Source organism: Neolamprologus multifasciatus, chromosome 17, assembly GCF_963576455.1.
Source record: "Neolamprologus multifasciatus chromosome 17, fNeoMul1.2, whole genome shotgun sequence".
Taxonomy (NCBI): Eukaryota; Metazoa; Chordata; class Actinopteri; order Cichliformes; family Cichlidae; genus Neolamprologus; species Neolamprologus multifasciatus.
In genome coordinates this window covers 5,813,297-5,836,613 of record NC_140455.1, presented here as the reverse complement: position 1 = coordinate 5,836,613, position 23,317 = coordinate 5,813,297, and the positions used below count along the sequence as shown (strand labels likewise).

Below are 23,317 nucleotides of genomic sequence, written 5' to 3'. Positions count from 1 at the left end.
ACACTGTTTCAGTGCTATGCAATGGCTTAAAAGCAGATTGAAATTTCTCAGCAATATTGTTCGTGTCCAAGTACGCCTGGAGGTGGGAGAGAACTAGTCTCTCCAGGATCTTGGACAAGAACGAAAGCTTAGAGATCGGTCTGTAGTTTGAAAGGTCATAACAGTCAGAGTTTCTTTTTTTTAAGAATCAGGTGGACTACAGCATGCTTAAAAGCCAAAGGAACACAGCCTGAGAGCAAGGAAAAGTTCATAAGAAATGGGATACTAGGTCCAATTACATCAAAACAGTCCTTAGCTATGCGAGATGGAAGAATGTGAAGCACAGTATTGGTGTTATTCATTTGAACAACACAAAAAACAACAATTATCTGTTTAAAAAAAACAAATCAGTGCAAATATGGAAACTTCCCATCAAAGACATTTTTGCAGAGAAGTTTGTTCAAGTGATTGAAAATGGAGTTTCAAGTAATCATGCTGACATTATCAGGGTTTTTTAAAGGGTGTAAGTGCTGTCTGAGCTCTTATTAGTTATTAGTTATTTTGAAAATTTGCGTTATTTTTAGTTGTTTTGTACCATTATCCCCAAAACGTTGTTCAAAGCTTTGCTTTTGCTTTCTTGTGCAGTGTCCATTCTTTCAATTTCACCAGAAAGCACAACATTTAATGAAAAAAGCTTTACTTCTGCTTATGCAAAGAATAAATCTTCATCTGTGGAGTAAAGGAGATTTTTTTTATTGGGGTTTCAGTTTATTTCAGTTGTTGGTAAAACTAACTTGTGTTAACATTGAGCCCCGTATCAATTATGACATTAGACTATACAATTATATATGACAAAATTTACCTTTGTTTAGCTGCTAAGCCAATGCTAGTGCTAATTAGCATTTGCTAATGTTAGCTCACTGGAGGTTAATTAGCTTTGCTGGCTAATGTAATTCAGTGCATAAACACTAAGCAGCTACATCAAAAAGTTTTCAACTTACATAAATTAAATCTTCTATTAGATGTTTTTTAGCATCTATAAGAATAAAATCATCTTTTTTATTTATTCTTAGCTTGTCAATGGATTTTGGCTTACAATTCTGAGTCAATAGCTGTTACTAGACTACAGTAGAGAACGATAATGAGCATCTGTCACATGCTAATAATGCAAAGGTCTCTCTCACAGTTTGTGTATTGGAATGTAATAGGTTACTTTTCCATTTAAGATAGAACCTTTTTTCCCTTGTATATTCACTGCTTAAGTCTTTCATTGTGTTTGTATTTATTCTGATATTTTTCCAAAACAGCTTTTTAAGATCATTGTGGTTTACTGATACTACCTTGATTATTGTATAATCAAGAGTTTTGTAGTTTTTTTTTCTCTATTCTTTTTACATTAATAACTTCTACCATTCTGTTTGACCAAATTGTCCCTTGTTTTTTTTTTATAGGAAGTCCATGAAATTCTGAAAGAATATGAACTGAAGTACTGCTTTGTGGACCGCAACAAAGGAACAGGTAAAACTCAACTCTAACCTGACATACACACAAAGTCACACTTGTGTACTTGTGCTATTGAAGATCCTAACCACCTTAGGCTACGTTCACACTGCAGGCTAAAGTGCATCAAATCCGATTTTTTTGACCCTATGCGACCCATATCTGATCATGGTATGACAGTGTGAACGGCACAAATCCGATATTTTCAAATCCGATCTGGGTCATTTTCGTATGTGGTACTGAATCCGATACATATCCGATGTTTTAGAAAGCGACTGCTGTGTGAACAGTCATGTCGCATTAAATCCATCTTTTACGTCACTGACACAAGGCAGACGCCAATTATCAGCGCCAGAGAAGCGCCGGAGAAGACATTGCGAACGCTTCCTGGCCATCCAGTGTAGATGTCAGTGAAACTGTTGGGAAGACAAACGTGAACATTTTATTTGTACTGTATAATCTGCAGATTCTGACAGAAATCTGCAACTATCCTTTGAAGCACCGCTCCTCTAAAACAGCAATAAGGATAATTATTAGGTTATCTACATTATTATGCAAATAACAAAATAACTTAAAGCAAAAATTGGGAAACGTAAAGTTCGAAGTCTTTATATTAAGGGCCATCAGTCAAACAATATTGTTTGCTCTGGGTCCAAACAGAGCGCGTTGTGTGTGACATCTTCTTTTGCGCATGCGGGCCGCTTTAACACACTAGAGCGCGTTTGCTGTCGTATTTTATTTGTAGTGTGAACAAGCAGACAAAAAAAATCATATTTGATCAAAAAATCAGAATTGAGCATTAAGACCTGCAGTGTGAACGTAGCCTTAGTTATCCCTTAATAATAACCACCCCAACTCAATGCTTAACTCTAACCTGTCCCTTAACTGCTATTTCAGGATTTAATGGGTGACGAAATTGTCCTGTGGCTGAAATTGTAAATGTTCGTGTAAATGTACATGTACCCTAAACACACAGCTATCCCATATCTGTCATGGGTAATTTGTATTTATAGTTAGAATATACAACAGATGTGAGTACACCCCAGTGCATTATCACCAAAATATCAAATTTTGAAACTTGTATCACCTGTCACAGTGTAACTTTAATGCTTGCAAGTTCATTTCTAGAGTGTGTATTCTTGTGTAAAATGAAAAATTTATAGTTTAGATATACTTTTAAAAAATGACATGATCTCATTTCATCTGTCAATAAGATTTGAATAATTTGTTTCAACATCTCACATGTCCTTTATTCTGTTGACTGAGTCAGTATTCTTTTTCTGGAGAGATGTTGCTACTTTTCAGAGATCTTGGGTGTGTGTTGCTCTTGGTTTCACTTAAAAATACCTCAAAGGTGTTTGATTGGATTCAAGCCAGGCGAGATATTTTTCCAGGTCAGAGTTCTTACCTTCAGTCTTCTCTGACTGTGTCAGTGTGTTTTGGATCGTTATCTTGCTGGAGCATTCTTCTTCTGCCAGAATTGTGGAGACTGGAAACCATCTTGTCAGATAGTATTTTGGTATATCCACAGACATTCACGCCGCCATCTATAAATGTCATCTACCAAACACCTTTTGCACTCAAGCAGCCCATGTCATTGCAAACCTACCTCTGTGCCTCACTATTGTGACTGTTTTTCACTGTAGTAGTCCTGACCAAATTTATGCCAAAAATCCTGGACAAGTGTATCTTGGTCTCAGTGTGCTCCCAGTGTCTTCTCAGTACCCATCAGGCTTCTTTTTATTTCTTAGAAAACATTAGTCCTTTGGTTTTGTGCCAAAGAACCTGGGCTTTCTTGAATGCCATCCCTAGTGTCTGGCTTTATTCACGGTCCTTGGAACTGTCACAAAAAGTTCACTGATATCCGCTGATAACCTACATGCGAAGTCTACAGCGCTCGCCATCTGTATCCCACAACTAGATTGTACATTACAGTATTTATAGCATCATGATAGGACGACGTCAATGCAGCAGCCCTGTTTAGTTGTACTTTGAGTTATTCCCTGACTATTGATTGTTAAACAATCGTTTGCCTGGAAAGCCTTTTCCATATGAGCCGTGGAGTTTGCACATTCTCCTTGTGCCTTGCATGGATTCTCTCCAGGTAGTTTCTGCTTCTTCCTACACTTCAAACAAATGCTTGTTAGATTGATCTGTGATTCTAAACTGGCCATAGGTGTGAGTGGGAGCATCAGTGATTGTGTCTCTCTGTGTCAGCCCTGTGATAGGTCTGGCAACCTGTCCAGGGTGTACCCCAGTGAGAGCTGTGATAGGCACCAACCCTCCCTGCAGTCAAGAAAATTCATGGATGTCTGATTTCAGCAATTGAACTAACTAGTTCTGTTTCACAGGTTTACGTGTGTGTGTGTGTGTGTGTGTTAGTTAAACTTTAAAACAACCTTGGGTATTGTCCATAGATTAGTTGCTATTACTATCATTCAGTTAATGATTTGGAGTTTTTATGTTCAAAACTGTTATTTTACCAAGTATTAACTGATTAAACCTCAACCACTACATGTCTAACTTAACCAAATTATTATATATTTCTTGTATATATTAGCAGTTTCTATCACAATTCAAATTCCTCCTGCTGTTTTAAAGCTGAGCCTCTTGTAATGACAATTTTCCACATCCTCCCCAAATTCTAAGTACATTAAGTCCTCATAAGTCTTAATCATAAGAAATATGAGAGGACCTTCAAATACACACACACACACACACACCCACACACACACATACACACACACGCACACACGCAGACGACCCTCTGCCCTTAGAGTGTGTCCCTTTCCAGGGAAATCTTCCATAGTGGCTATATTTAGTCGCAGCAGTCAGCCAAGCACCTGAAACAAAACACTTTTGGAAAGTCGAGCAGAGCTGTAAACAGCTGAGATATCAAAGCACCAGCCTGTCCAAAAGGTTAATGGTGTTTCAGAGCAAATGAGAGCCTGATGAAACACAGGCTCTCATCGGACCAGCGGCCACTGCACTGTACTAATTAGGCCGCTGCGGTAGTGTTAGGCACTGATGAGGTGGGAGGAGTGGAATAAGAATTAAGCATCAGAGGCTGTTTTAGGTAAAGTTTAAGTTTTCTTTAAAAAACACAGTGATGTTACCAGTGGCAACCATGTCCATTTTCTTTCTTTCTCTCTCTCTGCCGTTCCTTCTGTCAGACTGCCGCCTGCCATTCTCATGGTCTGTGTTTTCCATTAACCCAACACTTTCACCCTTCCTCCTTTTTCTCTTCTCCGTCTCTTTCTCCTTCAGTGAAGCACCACTCAGTTTTATTTCAAGAGCTTACTGCAGTAATTTCACAACATAATGTGGGAACTTTTCGTTGTATCAATATTGCATTAGCTGATTGAATTAAGAAGGAGAATGTTTTCAGGAGCATTAACACGCAGCCTCACAGAGCTCTGCTGAGGGCCTCAGGTGAAAGTAAGGTTGCAAGCTTTGTTTTTTCCTCAACATCTTTTCCCAGGTAATATTGTCATCATTTTTTATTAAGCACTCAATGGAACGCAGAAAAGGTGTGGCAGGTGGCAGTAGCAAGGAGTTTTTCTCAAGACATTATTTTTCCTGCGTTAGCTTTGTTTTAGCTTGAAGCTGGTCAAAAAAGTGTGGTTTGCTTTTTTAAATTCGTCAGAGAAGCGAGATTTCTGTAGTGACTGAGTGAACGTATGGTGAAATTCACATTGTGATACATTTAGATATTAGTATGTGAGAACAGAGGCTCACTGTATTTCCATTGCTGCTTCTAATGTTTTTCAAATTTGAGCCTTTTCTCCCTAAACTTTAAAGAAAAAATGGCACATAAGCACCTAATAGTATATCACATGTCATTTTTAGCTCATTGGCCAAAGGAGTCTGAGCTACTATGTCACTGATGTTCTTGTACATCATATTTGGATAGGTCCATTTGTGATGTGGGTCAGAGCAGCCGTCACCTTGAAAGTTCAATCTTTACATTTCTGACACTGCCTGAATTTTTCCAGCCGGTTGTTTTCTATGTACCAGGGATCTTTAGTGGACGTCCCACTATGGGGTTGTCTGTTCAGTGAAACACAAAAATGGTAGCGTAAGTTTGTTAGTGGAAGAAGGTTTGTAGTGTGACCTATCGGCTGTATATTAACATTCACATTCATGAGCGGTTTCATTTTTATTTCTGTTTAAATGTGCTCTCTTTCGTGTAGGTTTTATCTTCTTAAGCTATTCTGTGTTGTCATATTTATGTCATTGAGCATTTATGCTTTGTTTTTTGAAGAGGCACCCGGACTCGTTAACTACGAAGCCGTGCTGTTGTAATAGATGCCGTATGCAGTTTAGCATTTTCTTGCTGAAATATGAATCGTGCATGTACTGTTTAGCACTTATGGTCCCTTTCCACATGTGCAAGCTGGCGCTCCCTTAGGAAGGTATCCACTTACTGACCATCAGAGATGCAGGCTTTTGAACTGAGCGCTGATAACAGGCTGGACGGTCTCTCTCCTCTTTAGTTCAGATGATGGGTTGTTAATTTTCCATTTTCCATTTGGATTCATGTCCACAGAACAGTTTTCCACTTTAAATGAGGTTTGGCCCATTTTGGTGACGTTTCTGAATCATGTTCACATATGGCTCATTCTGTGAATGATCTGCTTTAACCTACATGACAGAAGCATGTCTGTTTTTAATTCAGCGTACACAAAGATTTCTCCTTTTGCAGAACATTATTTGGAGATTTTTCCATGATTTGTAGATGCTAATTTAAGATGAAGCCCAGCCAGTCTACCTCTCTAAGATGCTCTTTACATGTTACTGAACTGTTGTCACTTTACCTAATTAGTTGCAAAATGTTCTTCCAGCTGTTTCCTTTTAGTACTATTTACTTTTCCAACCTTTTGTTGCCCTTGTTCAAATCTTTTTGACACGTGCCGTATACTGCCGTGATATTAAAAATGAGTCATGAAATAGTCAGATGTCTCAATTTAAACATTTGATATGCTTTGTGTTTTCTGTTGTAAATAAAATATAAGTTAATGAGGTCTGCAAATCGTTGCATTCTGTTTTTATTTACATTTTTGCACAATGACCCAAGATTTTATGGAACTGGGGCTGTTCTCAGATTATAACTTGGACATTAGGCCTAACAACTGTTAGTCATGAAGCCAATTAATCTCTTTTAAATGTTTTCTTTTTCATTCCCTGAGTCCTGCTGAGCCTGGCTGTTGGTGTGTCTTTGTGTTTCATGTTGTAGTAGACAAGCCTCCACAGCTTAAACCTTGTTATTCTGCCCATTAACTCTGTAATCTTATTGAAATAAGTACAAATGGGGTTGTTGTAGGTGGACTGCAGCCTCAGCAGACAGACTAGAAAATGCTTCCTGAGCTGGTGTTAGTGTGTCCGTGCGTGTTCAGTTAGAGGTGTGGAGGATTGATTTCAAGCCACTGTAGGATTTACCCGGTGTGTGTGTGTGTGTGTGTGTGTGTGTGTGTGTGCTGAAGGACTGAATATTTTTCTGTGATCCATGTAACTCCCTGGCTTGTCGCCTTGTCACTTAAGCTGAACGCACACGACCATTTAGCTGCTGTAGTTTTGTGCTGGTGTGCGCATGCTTTTGCGGTGACGCACTGTTTACATGTCTGCATATGTTTAGTGTGTGTCGTAACAAATGTACTGCTGTGTTTTATAGTGAGAGTAATGTTGGTCTTGCGTGTATCTGTTTTTGTGTTTTGGTTGCTCAGACTTGCCAGCCATTTGGATCAGTTTTCATGGCAGCTGGATAACATCACACCAACCGAGTGTTTACAGTCTGACTCACCCTCTCATTCCTCTCTCTCTCTCTCTCTTTTGCTCCCTTCCCTGTGTCTCTCTTTCACCTACGCTCTCTCCAATCTCACAGCTTAGAAAGAATAACAAGATTTTGCTCCTCTTTTCTTTCTTTTTTTCTGTGCTGCAGTGGTTGATGATGTCAAGGTGAAAGGGAGGAAATGTCACAAAGTTAAGGTTCAAGTTCCGAATCCTCCGCACTGTTAGTGACACGCGGTAGTGTATACTTTCCATTGTTTAAATATGCCATTTAAAAAAATTTCATCAGCTTTGAGTTGAGAGAGGATTGTAAACTCATCAGCAGTTTGGATCTGTAGAAACCAAAAATGTAACTGCAGCTGAAAGTATAGCAAAGATACTCACTCTTGATGATTTTTACTTTCATGCCTCTCATAAGGCCTCTGCATGTGTGCGCGTGTCTCTTTACTGTCTCTTTATGGGAATGAAACTTGTAGAGCTCAAGTGCAGCCCTCATTTTCCGACAGCCCGAATCCTCCTATCGTTGGTCAAACGATTTTGATGTTGAGGGTTTTAAATGCTATTAACAACTTATTATGTACTTGGTATAAGTTGTTAATAGCATTTTAATCAAAGGCAAAGGTTAAAATATCATTAGTACAGTCTAAATATCAGGAGAGCAAATCAATATGCTTTCAGATGTGTGGCTACATGTTGGTGACCTTTTCCTAGATTCTGGCTCCACTGACAGGTGAGTCATGACTGGTAATCGGCGTGGACTGGTGACCAGTCCAGGGCCTACCCTGCCTCTTGCCTTTTGACACGTGACTCCAGCCATGCTACAATCCTGATTTGAGAAGCTGAGTAAGGAACTGGATAGATGGATCTTATATTCAGTTGTATTTTCATGTTAAAAATGTAAATGTGTTATGTGATTGCAAATATAAAATAGGGTTCTTGGAACTGGATTTTACAAGCTGACTTTGGGTGAGGAGACATGTAAGTGGTAATAGACTCAGTATTCTCTATGTAATGTTGTAGACTTTGAGGAAATTAGTCAGTGACCTGTGTTCACTCTCTATTTAAGATAGAAAACCATTAAAATAATGAAAAAAACACAAAATTGAAAAAACAATTGACATCTTATGAGAGTCCACTGTGTACACATGAAGGGCTCCTGTGGGTGAATCATTGTGGCAGCGTCCTTGCTAGTACAGTATTTTATTATTTTTGTCTTGCCAAAAAAAAAACAAAAAAACAAAAAAATAACTATATATATATAGTTAAAGGGTACTAAGAATGACATGTACAGTAGTTAAAAGAATATAGACAGAAATAATGTGCTTACTTTCCAACTGAAATTACTGAAATAATGATTTTAAAATAAATATTTTTAGATAAGTGTAGTGCTGTACTTTGGAGATGGACTGAAGGTGAGGGGGTGATGGACCTCACCCCAACAGGTCGCAGCAGATGGCCCCGCCCCTCCCTGAGCCTGGTTCTGCCGGAGGTTTCTTCCTGTTAAAAGGGTGTTTTTCCTTCCCACTGTCGCCAAAGTGCTTGCTCATAGGGGGTCACATGATTGTTGGGTTTTTCTCTGTATGTATTATTGTAGGGTCTACCTTACAATGTAAAGCGCCTTGAGGCGACGGTTGTTGAGATTTGGTGCTATATAAATAAAACTGAATTGAATTGAAGGTGCACGCTATAATCCGTCTTGGCTCCTGCTGGTCCTGAGTCAAGACCAGCCAGGCTAAGTAATCTGTTCATCTATCTTGAGGGACGAGGAGGGTGGTCCTTGTGTGATGCCTTTTATCAAGTTTGAACTGGACCTCCTGAAGAATTTACTTTGATCAAAGAGATTTGTTTGAATATTTTTAACAGAGAAAATATTGAGCCCTAATGCAAATTTTATTACTTTAATACTGAACACAGCAGTTATCACTCAAATTAGCCTAAAATAGGAAACGGGCTTTATATTGGTTTCATGAATGTTTCTGCTGTTGATGTCATCACCCTTGGCTCTTTAATAAATACGGCATGAAATATTAATCAAACAAAGGAAACTGTGCTTTCCTTTGTTAACCTCGTTTTTTCTTTTGTAAAGGTCTGCGTCACCACATAAATGAATCTTAATTAAACAATGTCTTTCCCAGTGTGGCAAAACATTTCTCTTTCACAATGGTCCTCTCAAATACACAAAGTTACTGTGTTATTAAATGACAAAACCTCATTTGTGCAAAACAATGAGCAAAAACCACAAGCAAAAGCAAAACAGTCGCTATCCAGGAACTGGGAAGCAGAGATGACTCACTCACCAAGGTTACAGCCACATTCAGACCTCTCTACAAAGAACATGTTGCATAGACGTTTGTCCTCCAGGTCATCCCTTGTCTGTAGTCATTTCTATTTCCAGACATCAATTTTGGTATGTAAAAGACCTATAAGGCTCAGACACAGCTGTCAAGAAAGTAAAGGAAAAAAAAAAACATGTATGTCCCTGGGAGAACAGAAAATGGCTGTGTAGGAATTTCAATAATTGGTGTGAAATACAGACTTATTCCCTGAGGTGAGTGTATCAAATATGCAGGCTCAAATACACTATCAAGCGTGCACAGGACTCAAATAATCTTCACTACCAGGATGGTCTCTGGGGAGTGTGAGAGCCTGTTGATTTTATATGTGTGTGCTTTGTTTGTTCTAGAGAGCCAATCCTTGCGTCATTTTAGAAGACGCAGAGATTCGGTTTTAGATACGGTATGTGTACCCGAAGTGACCCAATTAATGTACAACACTGTGCAAACATTTTAGGCACTAAAAGAAAGTTTTAAAAAAGGAAAACCACACACAAATCTATCCCAACACACATTAAGTGTATTTGTTTGGTATTTAGCTGGTAGTTTTCAAGGCTTGTCATTCCTATGATATACTTCAATGAAAATTGAAATCCGCCTTGTGGGCACATGGGCAGTTCGTTGATTTTAATGTAAAGTCTCTGCTGGTGTGTGTGGGTGTGTGTGTGCGTGCAGTTGGCAGGCGTGCAGCTTTCACACTCACCGTTTGTTGAAGAAATTTACATCACTCCTACCCACGTGGTCCACAGAATCAAAATCATCTTTATTTGGAAAAGCTTGTGCGGACTTGCTATCGTTTCTATTATGTAACAAAACACACAGGTGCTAGACTACCTGTCATAAAAACAAGAAAATACAAATATTTTACAAGTCTGTTAAAAAACCCATTTCAAACTATTTGTTTTTATATCCAAATTTGAGTCATAAATATATCAAGAATATTGATAACATTTAACCACTAAAACTAATTTTTCTGTTTATCAGTGCAGGTAAATAACTGCAACTGTAACTTCTTTCTTTTTTGTTAAAATAGTACATTTGAAAGTTCATGTATAGCAGTAATTATATTTCTATTAAAAACATTGTTGATTTGATTTTTTTAAATGACTAATATTATTAATTTAGGTAAGTTGTAGGTGGACCCTTACATTGGGTGGCGGTCAAGCAAATTTGTTAAGCATTGGATAGGACATACGCACCTTTAATGGGCGTGCACTGTAGATTACATAAAGATAGATCCACAAAGAGTTAATCTATCTTTAGATCTCCTAAATAGACATATTTCCCAGCCTTTGTTTCAGTTTCATTTCTTATGGTATAACAACAGAGATTGCCTTTACAAACCAGTGGTCCTCAGCTTTATGATTCTCTGAGGTGTTTTTGTTACTGCTGGTGTGTTAGCCTCTGTTAGCTCCTCCCCTGACCTCTGTTGTAATTGAAAAGTGCTGCTTGGAACAACTTTGGCATGCATCTGTACCTCATGACCATATCAGTTCACTGAGCCAGCCTCCGCTGTTGGACTTATTAGGCCATACTGATGAGAGTGTTTATGTCAGCGTGTCCTGCAGTACACAAATCTGTGTTAACGTGTGTGTTTAAGTATGTGTGTGTGTATGTATCTCGGTGTCTCCATTTGTGGTTTTGTTGTTGCTTCAGCTCCTTGGCTAATGATCCCCCCCCAAACACCCACCCTCCCAACACACATAAAATAAGGAGGGTACCTGTAACATCGTTACTTACTCCCTGCCCTTCCTCTCGTGCTCTCCTTATTTTCCTACTTATTACAGTGGAGATATTCCATTAAAAAAGTCTCTAATCCTCTCACATCCTTTGATCTTTGTTGCTTTCCCACATCTCGCTGCCTTCAGCCTCTCCATCTGCCCCTCTTTCTCTTACTTTCTTTCCTTACAGCCTCTCCTCACCATTAGCAAATTGGAGGCACTTTACCGGCAGCTTGTTAGCTGGCCCATGGTCTGCATTTTAAAAGTTAAGCCTCCATTATTATCAGCCTCGATGCCTACATTACTATCTGGTGGGATCGCCAGCGCGTCATAAAATCTCATCAAAGCAGATTATGAGCTGGCTGCAAATTTGGCACATTCGAACTGCAGCTCATTTGGTGTTTAATTTAAATGGTGGGTTTCGCGTCCCGAATGCCACGGCTCACCTGTTGCCAGAGGCTTTCTCGATAAATGATGATGTGTTTATCGCTAAATTGGCCTATCCACTGTGCCTGCTTAATTTGAATGCATTGCTCCGTTGCTCGAACAAAACAGTGTGAGCAAATTCCACGCAGATTTGTGGCCCGGCGACCTTTAATTGTCATCTTTTTTGAGTCAGTCTTTGATTAACTGCATCTACACGTGCATTTCTAAGGCCTAAAGAAATGATTTGTGTCATTGCTGTTAATACACTGTTTATTATTTATATTGACAATTAATTTGAGATCACACAGACTGGATGGGAAAAAAAGCTTCTCAATATCCGTCGAGAGAGGGACAATTATTATGGTTCCAGATATAATTACAATTTCAGGTCAGGAAGACTTTTGGCCATAACTTTTTTTTCACTAAATATGGAAAACGCTTTGAGGCTTGTTTTGGTTTGGTTTCAGGTCTCTGCTGCTAAAACTTAACTCAGCTCTGATGTGAAACTTCAGCCAGAGAGTGAAAATGGCAGAGAGGCAGGTCTGTACACATTTACATACGCACCCATTGACAAATGGGGTGAGGCTTTAAACAGCCTGTTAGAAATCTGAAGGCATCAATCCGTCCATCCAACACACCATCCAGAGTAAGCCCGTAGCTTTCACGTGATGCCGCCGATCCTGAGGTATGTGTACTGATGCGGCAGCGCTGCGGAACCAGGGCTGTTGGAAAACAATAGTGAGGGTTATCCAGGGAATCCCTGTCTTTCAGTGGAGGCTTTTGTCCTCGTTGTTGCACTGATGAAGACAGCACATGCTGGCAAAAAGCTCATTGGCCTATTGCTGCTCTGACAGTATGCATGTGTGACAGTTGAAATACCAAAATGCATAGGCCAAGGGATGTACTCAGTAACTTGTCCTGCAGCAGTAGCAGCAGTCATTGCTCTTTTTTCGATGTCGCTGCCATTAAAACGCTCAGCAAGCTTTTCATTGTCCTTTTTTTGTCAGTGTTTACATCCATAATCTGTTCTCTTCCCTTTTATTTGTCTCCCTTCCTCCAAGAGATTAATATCTCTGACTTATGTTGCTGGTGGTTTGTGTGGTTTGGTAATGGTGTTGCTGAATGGAAAGTTGATTAGCTTGGCTGTTAGTTGCTTCAGATGTCTAGAAGGGTGCATTTAGTTTGGAAGCAGGAACATTGAGCTTAACGATAACTGCCTCAGGCTTAGGCTCAGTAAATGCAGCAGCAGTTTCAAAGATATTTAGATTTTTTTCTTTTTATTTAAAGTGTTGGAAGTTTGTGGAAGAATTGTAAGAATGGTATCGATGCCATTTTTGATAACATGAGTTTTACCCCATCCTTCAACAACATAAGTGTATCTTGAAAGGGTTAACTTTTTAATTTTCAACAAATTTTCTCAATGGTAAGAAATGTTCCCTCTAATTTGTCATGTGTCTGAGCGAACACACAAACTCCCTGAGCGGCCCCTTGGACCACTGTGAGCAACAGCAGACATGTGCACTGTGGTGACGCCAGCATCGAATCCATCCAAGTTACATGGCTTATTAAAAATAATCAAAGTACAGCATTTACATTTATGTTAGACTACTTTTAATTAGCTGCTTTAGCCCACTTACAATGAAAATTTAAAAAATCTTGTTCACGACCTGTCCAGTATGTTAACACTATTGGAAGTAAAAATAACTTGAACTCCAATTTTGAAAACAAAACTTTCTTTCTTTCTATTTTTTTAATAAAGCTCTGACTTGTATTATGAGTATGGGTCTGTGGTCTTTCAAACTATTTACAGAACAGTCAGCTGTTCCGCATCAAATCTGATGCCACACAAATTATTTGTGCCACTCCAAAAAATAATTTCTGTCCACTATGAGATAAAGGAGAACAACAGCCTGATACCTGCAGGCCTGACAACAGGAGATGTATCACTCCTGTAACACCTGTAACATTCAGCAGTCGCCTCATTGCTCTGACACGCACAACAAAACTATTGACTACACTACACACTAACTACACAGGATTTGCGCTAAACATCTCAAAACACCGCCGTCACTCTAAAACTTCCCCCTTCCTAAACAACTGTTGCCATATAATTTTTTGATTGGTCGACATGGTACTTTTTTTGACGAATAGGAAAGGGTGGGGTTTTTTTGGTGTTGTTCTTGCTCACAGGCTTTCGAGCGTTTTCCTTATAAAACGCCGTTTTTACCGTTTCTTCCTGCAGTAAATATAAGGGAAGAGCATTATGGAAAAGTTACAAGTGAACTTGTGCGTTTATTTAAGGTCTTTTGCTTCATCACTTTGCCATTTTCTTTCTTGGACTCAGGATTTGATAAGAACTTGAGGTTGGCTGACTGAATAGAAGTTAGATCTAAGCAGTGCCCAATCCTAATCATAGAAAATTGCCTAAACTGATGATCATCTGGTATAATGTTCCTACATTTGTGTTTTGAATCTTATCGAGACCAACAAAAAGCAAACTAAACATGTAAATGGGTGCAGCCATTTAAATAGGCTGTGCAGAAATAATGTGGCATGAATTACAATATTTGCTTGCCAAATCATCTCTAGAATGATATTGTGAGCATAACTGTTGATCCACCTTTTCTAAAATCGGTGTAATGAAATTATAACTTCAAACTTAATAAACGTATTTCGACAGGGTTATGCAAGTCGGCTGTCATCATCCATCATTTACTTTATAATGACTGGGTTGAAGAAGATTATACGTGACTGGTGTTGTGAGGAGGCCTTTTCATGTGACTGCTTCTGCTTTACCACACATTGAGATTAATTATTCATATTAGGGTATTAGTAATTGGAGCTGAGCGTTTGGCTCTTGGACAGAGCAAAGTATGCACCTTGGTAAGATCATTTCTTGGCTTTTTGCCTTTATTCTTAGTGTAGTGACAGAAAGCATGGATGGTGTGTGTGTGTGTGTGTGTGTGTGTGTGTGTGTGTGTGTGTGTGTGTGTGTGTGTGTGTGTGTGTGTGTGTGTGTGTGTGTGTGTGTGTGTGTGTGTGTGTGTGTGTGTGTAACAGAGGTCATCCAGATGGGAGTTGGACTGTTGACGTTACAGCTACTGCATGTGGTTTGAACCTTAGCCATTGCCTGTTTCGGTGCATCTCTGGTCTTGTTCTCACAGGATTACACAAGACGAGCTAACCGAAACCTTATAAGATTCAACACGGCTCTTTTTCTATTTTTCACTTTTTTATTTGTTCTCCATCCTCCTAAGTGACAGTAGCAGAGTCCATCTAATTGCTTCCCTGGACAGCAGCTTGTCACCACTCTCCCTTCTTTTCTCTCTGGCTCACTCCCTCTACTCTGTACCTTCCTCCTCCTCTTCCTCCTCCTCCTCTTTCTTTTTTCTTCCCTTGCTGTCATCATCTGTCCATCTGTCTCCTCGTGAATCACTAAATGCAAATTGGCACAGGCCACGCAAATGTGATTGGACTGTTATCTTTGATCACACTGAGCCCAAGTACGTACACACACACACACACCTACACACACACACACACACACACCAGTGCACTCACTGTGTTACTGCACCTTTTACCTCTTACTGTCTGTGTACTTTTTTCGTTTTGGGTGTCAATTACTTAAAATTCTTTAGACTTTCATTAGGACCAAGTGTGCTGTAGAAAGTTGATGAGTTAATAAAGCTCTTCCACGCGCACCCACACACGCACACACACACGCACACACACTTTAGCTTGTTTAAAAAAAACCTGACACCTATCAAGGAGACCACGATGATGATGTTGATGTTCATGGTTCTCTTTCAATTGCCAAGTCTCATCACCGTTAATGGTCTCTGCCTTTTTCCTTTATCACATTAGAAGAAGACTGACAGCAGTGCAGCCCAAATATATCCAGGACAAATGTGAGAAAGCAGTGATGTCATTATTATTATTGTTATTGTTGTTATTATCATTATTATTATTTTTAGGCTCAGTCTGTTGTCAGAAGTATATAAACTGGTGCCACACACCTAAAAAATAAATAAACAAAGTGGACTTGTGGCTCCATTAACGAGAATTACATGCAAATGAATATTAGACTTTTGGCACAGAGGTACACAGAGTTACTTGTACTGCCACAGCCAGCACTGGCTCGTTGGTGCTAATGGGATCTCTTTATGTGGCTTAATCCAAAAATATTCCCATACTGACGTTGTGGAGTGCAGCTTTGACTTCATTTGGTCTCATTTTCTCAAACCTTTGCTGAAAACACCTGCCAGACTCAAGTAACACGCTATGTTCACCTCACCCTGTTTACTGTTGCTGTATGTGAGGAGGCTCATCTCACAGCTCGTCTCTTGTACACAAGTATCTCCTTGGCCTCCTTCACCATTCTTCAGCTGTCTCTCTAGTGTCAGATAGTACTACTTTGGACAGATGCAAGACTAGAATTTAAACAATTTAACATTATGACATAACATGGTCTTTCACAGTTTCTACAATGGAAAAATGTAGAAAACTGTGAATGATGTCTGTAAAATGTCTGTAACCTGACTGAGCACAGCTATTATCCTCAGGTTCCAGCTCTTCAATTTCCTGTTTGTTTGTACTGTCATTTTTTGTTTTTTAATCTGGGGAGAAGTCAGTTATTTTGCCACCACTGGTGGCTGCTGGTAAGGGCGACTGAACTGTAGTAGTTTCAAACAGTGCAGTGAGAGAAAACGAACACTAACCCGATGAAAAGGATGAACGTTGGGGTGACTTTGGTTGGACTTTTTTAACTGAAAAGGCCGTTTGAGCGAATAACACTTACGAGGCAAATAGGCTGGCAGACTTGAGAAGGACCTGCTGTCATTGAGAAGTTACAGTGGAAATGTGGTGGTTTTAGTGCTAGAGCTGTTCCAGCGACCATCGTGAGGAATGTGAAATGTTTGGATAATATTACGGATGATTAAGACCAGAGGGAACTGGGTGCTTCCTGGAGCATTACAGCTTTGCGTTGAGACATTGGCACCCCCACCTCACCGTATCACCATACAACCGTATCTGGCTTCAGGATATTTTGGGCAGACAGGGAAGTAAATCTTATATACTTAGTGGTAATAAGAAATGTGGAGGGATTGCAGTAGTTGTGAGTAGAAAGTGGTGTAATCCCAGATATGTGACAGCAAGCCTCTGTATGGCCTGAATTTTGAACTGCTAGCTGTGGTAATGTATCCGCATTACTTTCTAAAGAAATTCACTGTTGTGGTTGCTGTCTGAATCCTGACTCCTAGATTCCTTCATCAGCTGACGCAGAGGTCGTCATAATGTGGTGGGTATTGATAATTAATAGATCCTAACCAACTTTTGTAGCGCTTACTGGATGTGCAGTAAACTTCTTATAGTATTATATTACACTTAGTGACTTATTTTGATTTAGTTCACTTTTTATATTTATGATTTAACTGAAGTTCTTCATTTTCGTGACCCGTGTTGTTTTTCATGTTTCGGCTGATGTAGCGTCGCAATTTCCCAAGTTTTAAGATAAAGTATTTTTAGTTTTTATCTCAATGGAGCCGCCTGACATCAAATCCTTGCCACTCACTCTTATCCCATTGCCTTTGTAAATTCATGTTGTTGTTTCCTACTTTATGTTAAGAATGCACAATTATACCAACATAGAAGCCTTTAAGTCAAAAGCTATTAAAAACAGGTTTTCCCATCCAACCGCTGACCTTTTTAAATAGTCGAGTAATTCTTAACAGAATCAACAAAGCGCTAGCAAAAAAAAAAAAAAAAAAAGTTATCCACTACCACACTGAAACCAGATTTTTATGCTTCCAGCAGGCCTTACTTATACCCTTTTAGCCAAAAAAGAATGATTATAGCATATTGAAAATAACTCATATGGCAAACAGCAGGGTTGAGCATGACATAGAAACATGGTGTCTTGGTCTGATACTGATGAGTCTAATGATTTGTACAGGCTGCGGTGCAAATCATTTAAAAAACATTAACACTCTTGAAATTATCCTTTCCAAAAAAAGGCATCTCTAAAATATGAAAAATGCAGATGTTGCTTTAATTCACAAACATTCATAAACATCTGAAGATAGGATTCCCCCCCCCCTCCCCCCGTCCCAACTCGTATCTTCATTGAGCAGAGATGGTGTTTGCCTTATCTGCAGCTCACACCAATGCATATAAAAAAAAACCCACAGCCACCCACATACATAAGGACACACATGAGCACGCTCGCTTTGGTGGAACGCTTCTGTACAAATCAAGTGTGTGTACGCAAACACACAAGACGGCTACATGCTACGCCCACACACACACATACTGATAAGGTCTGATACTTATAGTCATGGCGTTATCAGGGTGCTCAACCTTGCTTTGTTGTTCACTGAGAGCACAAATGCACACAAAAGATTAGAACAGCTTGTGATAACCAGCTGTCTACAGAAACACAAAAGAGGAAGTATACATTGTGTGTCTCCCCGAGGTATTGTCAGGATGTAGTTTGAATATTCATATTTTCTTGTATGTCCCAGTGTTGTCTTTTTTGTCTTTTTCACCGGCCATTTCTTTAAAGAAATGTTTGTTTAGTGCAATGTTTCCACAGGTGCTTCTGCGTGGTGTCACTAATATGTGTGGCAGCTACATCAGTACACAATATACACAACTGATGCTACGAATGACGATAGTCATTATGAGTTAATCTGTTAATTATTCTTATCTGTAAAAAGTTAAAAATAAATAAATAAAAGCAGCCGAGAGTGTCATCTGGTTAGCATCATCATCATCATCATCAGAATTCCTATTTATTCAACCACCGCTCCTCCTACTTCTCATTTGTAACCATGGCAACCTAATTCTACTTGATAAGCATTGAAACTATGGAGCCAATTCATTAAAAGCACAGCACTGCCTCAGATAACCTAAAACTATTGTCTTTTCTAATTTCTTGCACTGAGAGAATGTTAAATTGTTTACAGTGCTTAACAATTTAATTAGACCGCCTTTCATTAAAACAAGAAATCACACATATTTTTATATTTAAATCAGTCAAAAACTTGCTTAAACCTAAAAATTTTATTGTTACTGATTCTGCAAAGAGCAGAAAAGCAGTAAGAAAGTGGTACAAAACGCGACATGGGAGGAGTGACAGAAACATTTTGAGGTATGCATGGGGGAAGAAAGTGAACTGATAAATAGAGGCTGAAGGTTATGATTGACTTAAAATGACAGGTTTTATGACTAATGATAAAGGAGACAGACGGAGGGCTGGACACAGCAGAATGAATGATGGAGACGGAGGATCAATAAGTGATGAACTGATGGTGGAATGACTAGCAGGAGAGGGATAATGGGCACAATTTAAATTCATTCAATTATTTACTGTCCACAATATTTGCAGCTGATTCCACAAAGCACTGTCTGTTTGAGTCATCGTACTAAATACTAATTAAACATCTTTATATTTTCCATGGCCATCTTTGCCCTTGAAATGCAAATGTGTGTACTACAAAATGTTTGCAAATGATAAAAGATGACTGAATTTTTAGAGTGAAATCTTTCAGAGGGATAGAGCATCTGAGTGAACAATGTAGCTGTGGGCAGAAGAGTGGGCGGCTGGTTGAGAGATGCCGGGTGTTAGATCCACTCAGCACCGCCACTCATCCATCTCATCCATCTCATCCATCTATCCCTTCATCTTTCCACCTCTATCCATCTATATAACACACCACCTCTGCCCTTAACCTCGAATACTTTGCTATAATTTCAATATTCATGTTTTGAAACCGATATCCTGCATTTACCACCAGGTTTGATGATGAAACACTACTTATCCTCCTCTGTACAATCACTTATTTAAAAAGTGAATTTAGATACTCTCACAATGGTCAACCGCCATTGCTTTTTGTTATTCTTAGTAAATTTAAGCTCAGATTCCCCGGATTCTTCCGTGCTTACCTGCATCTCGCTCCAAACTTGTTGAATCTTCGTTCCTGTTGGTCTTTGTTGTTGGAGATCTGAACGGGTCGCAAAAAATAGAAATAGATATAGAAAAAGAGTGCATTTAATTCCAATAAGTATGGAATTACATAACTCCAAAACATCATGGAAAATTTGAAGTTTTAAAAGTTCTCAATGGTTGCAATATGATGCTTTGTACTCAAAAAGGGGACTTTGGTCCTGAATGTCTTTCAGAATCCTTTGACGAGCTGTATAGAAGTACCTAAAAATGTGAATTGTCTTGCACTAATTATTTGAAGCTCACAGTACAAATTTCGTTCAGCATCAGCGTCCATTTGCAAGTGAGCGTGCCTCATGTCCTGTCTTTTCCATGCTCCATTCATAATCTGTATATAAAATATGTCCACCCATCCATTCGCTTCCACTTATTCTTTTCAGGGGCGCCGGGGGCGTTGGAGCCTATCCTAGCTGTCATAGGGCGAGAGGCGGGGTAAACCCTGGACAGGTCGCCAGTGCTAACACACAGAGACAGAAAACCATTCACGCTCACATTCACACCTATGGGCAGTTTAGACTGATCAATTAACCTATCCCCATTAACTGCATGTCTTTGGACTGTGGAGAACCCACACAAACACGGGGAGAACATGCAAACTCCACACAGAAAGACCCCGGCCTGATGGGATGGGAACTCAGGACCTTCTTGCTGTGCGGCAACCGTAAGTTTTGGAATCTGTACTTTGAAGCCACACCATTACTAACCATTGTTGCACATACCTGTTAGTTCATTCTAAGTAACCGACAACCAAGAAAAAAACACAACTGGAACACACAGCTTGATCTGTACCTCACAGCAAAATTGTCAATTTCGTTGAAGCTACATGATCAAACTTATTGTACACGACGTACTGACCTTGCGATATCGTTGCTTTGAAGATGACAACCAGGGGCCACCGCTTTCACTCTTTTGCTTTTTTGCGTTATGTTCTCAACTTTGTTTGGTTGGTCCTGAATGAATATAAGAAATTAGAGCGTAATTATTGCAAACCTTCACCAGTCTGTCTGAGACTGATTGCAGTCAATCCCCAGTTGGTCCACAACTGTTTGGAGACAGGTTGCCTCTAACCAGGTGACTTGTACAATCTCCTTGTGTTCAATTCAATTTCAATTCAATTTTATTTATACAGCGCCAAATCACAACAAAAGTCGCCTCAAGGCGCTTCATATTGTACAGTAGATACAGAGAAAAAAACCAACAATCATATGACACCCTATGAGCAAGCACTTTGGCGACAGTGGGAAGGAAAAACTCCCTTTTAACAAGAAAAAACCTCCGGCAGAACCAGGCTCAGGGAGGGGCGGCCATCTGCTGCGACCGGTTGGGGTGAGAGAAGGAAAACAGGATAAAGACATGCTGTGGAAGAGAGACAGAGATTAATAACAGATATGATTCAATGCAGAGAAGTCTATTAATACATAGTGAGTGAGAAAGGTGACTGGAAAGGAAAAACTCAATGCATCATGGGAATCCCCCGGCAGCCTACGTCTATTGCAGCATAACTAAGGGAGGATTCAGGGTCACCTGGTCCAGCCCTAACTATATGCTTTAGCAAAAAGGAAAGTTTTAAGCCTAATTTTGAAAGTAGAGATAGTGTCTGTCTCCCGAATCCAAACTGGAAGCTGGTTCCACAGAAGAGGGGCCTGAAAACTGAAGGCTCTCCCATTACTTTTAATCCCATTACTCCCCTACTTTTAAATACTCTAGGAACAACAAGTAGGCCTGCAGTGCGAGAGCAAAGTGCTCTAATAGGGTGATATGGTACTACAAGGTCATTAAGATAAGATGGGGCCTGATTATTTAAGACCTTGTATACGAGGAGCAGGGTTTTGAATTCAATTCTGGATTTAACAGGAAGCCAATGAAGGGAAGCCAAAACAGGAGAAATATGCTCTCTCTTTCTAGTCCCTGTCAGGACTCTTGCTGCAGCATTTTGGATTAACTGAAGGTTTTTTCAGGGAGGTTTTAGGACTTCCTGATAATAATGAATTACAGTAGTCCAGCCTGGAAGTAATAAATGCATGAACTAGTTTTTCAGCGTCACTCTGAGACAGGATATTTCTAACTTTAGAGATGTTGTGCAAATGGAAGAAAGCAGTCTTGCATATTTGTTTAATATGTGCGTTGAAGGACATGTCCTGGTCAAAAATGACTCCAAGGTTCCTCACAGCGTTACTGGAGGCCAAGGTAATGCCATCCAGAGTAAGAATCTGGTTAGATACCATATTTCTAAGCTTTTCAGCGCCGAGTACAATAACCTCAGTTTGATCTGAATTAAGAAGCAGAAAGTTGGCGGCCATCGAGGTCTTTATGTCTGTAAGACATTCCTGCAGTTTAACTAATTGGTGTGTGTTATCTGGCTTCATGGATAGATAGAGCTGGGTGTCATCTGCATAGCAGTGAAAATGTATGCTATGTCTTCTGATGATACTGCCTAAGGGAAGCATGTATGATGTAATAGGATATTATGGTCAACAGTATCGAATGCTGCACTAAGGTCTAGCACAGCGGTCCCCAACCCCCGGGCCTCGGACCGGTACCGGTCCGTGAGTCGTTTGGTACCGGGCCATGAGAGTTGAGGCTCAAGTGTGAAATGTATGGTTTTCAAGGTTTTTATCATTTTTCAGCGTTATTTTGTTATCATTATTATCGTTAACTCGGTTTTCCTTGGTCTTTTCACGTGTGTTATGAATAAATCTTCTTTTTTTTTCGGTACCGGTACTAGTTTTATTTTGTTGTATTTATCCACGACACCTTAAAGGCCGGTCCGTGAAAACATTGTCGGGCATAAACCAGTCCGTGGCGCAAAAAAGGTTGGAGACCGCTGGTCTAGCAAGACAAGCACAGAGATGAGGCCATAAGAAGATCATTTGTAACCTTCACTAAAGTTGTTTCTGTGCTGTGATGAACTCTGAAACCTGACTGAAACTCTTCAAATAAACCATTCCTATGCAGATGATCTGTTAGCTGTTTGACAACTACTCTTTCAAGGATTTTTGATATGAAAGGAAGGTTGGAGATTGGCCTATAATTAGCTAAGACTGCTGGGTCTAGAGATGGCTTTTTGAGTAAAGGTTTAACTACAGCCAGCTTGAAGGCCTGTGGTACATAGCCGATTATTAGAGATAGGTTGATCATATTTAAGATCGAAGAATGAATTAATGGCAGGACGTCTTTGAGCAGTTTTGTAGGAATGGGGTCTAAAAGACACGTTGATGGTTTGGAGGAAGTAATTATTGACGTTAACTCAGACTCTTTTTCTCCATCTTTCTAACTTAACATCAATGGTACTAAGAGTAGCTGTAGATAATATTACATCTGTGGGATGATTATTGGTAATTTGTTCTCTAATGATAAAATTTTTATTTGTGAAGAAGTTCATAAAGTCATTACTAGTTAATGTTAAAGGGATGGTTGGTTCAAAAGCGGTTGCCTAGATGTTGAGAATTTTGCATGCTTAGCTTCTCTGCAATGATGATTGCCGCAGCAACTTACAACCAGTTGCAGATTGCAAAAAAAAAAACCTCAATGCAATTTTAATTATTTAGTTAGTTATTTTCCTCTCT

At 39.5% G+C, this 23,317-nt stretch overlaps 1 protein-coding gene across 1 annotated transcript in view; it reads left to right on the top strand.

The window, feature by feature from the left end:
• Nucleotides 1-23,317, top strand: part of raver2 (ribonucleoprotein, PTB-binding 2) — a 122,063-nt gene that overhangs the window by 22,059 nt on the left and 76,687 nt on the right. The window contains exon 2 of the mRNA XM_085138658.1: nt 1,431-1,497. Coding sequence (XP_084994784.1) covers nt 1,431-1,497 — 67 coding nt within the window. The remainder of the gene's footprint in view (nt 1-1,430; nt 1,498-23,317) is intronic.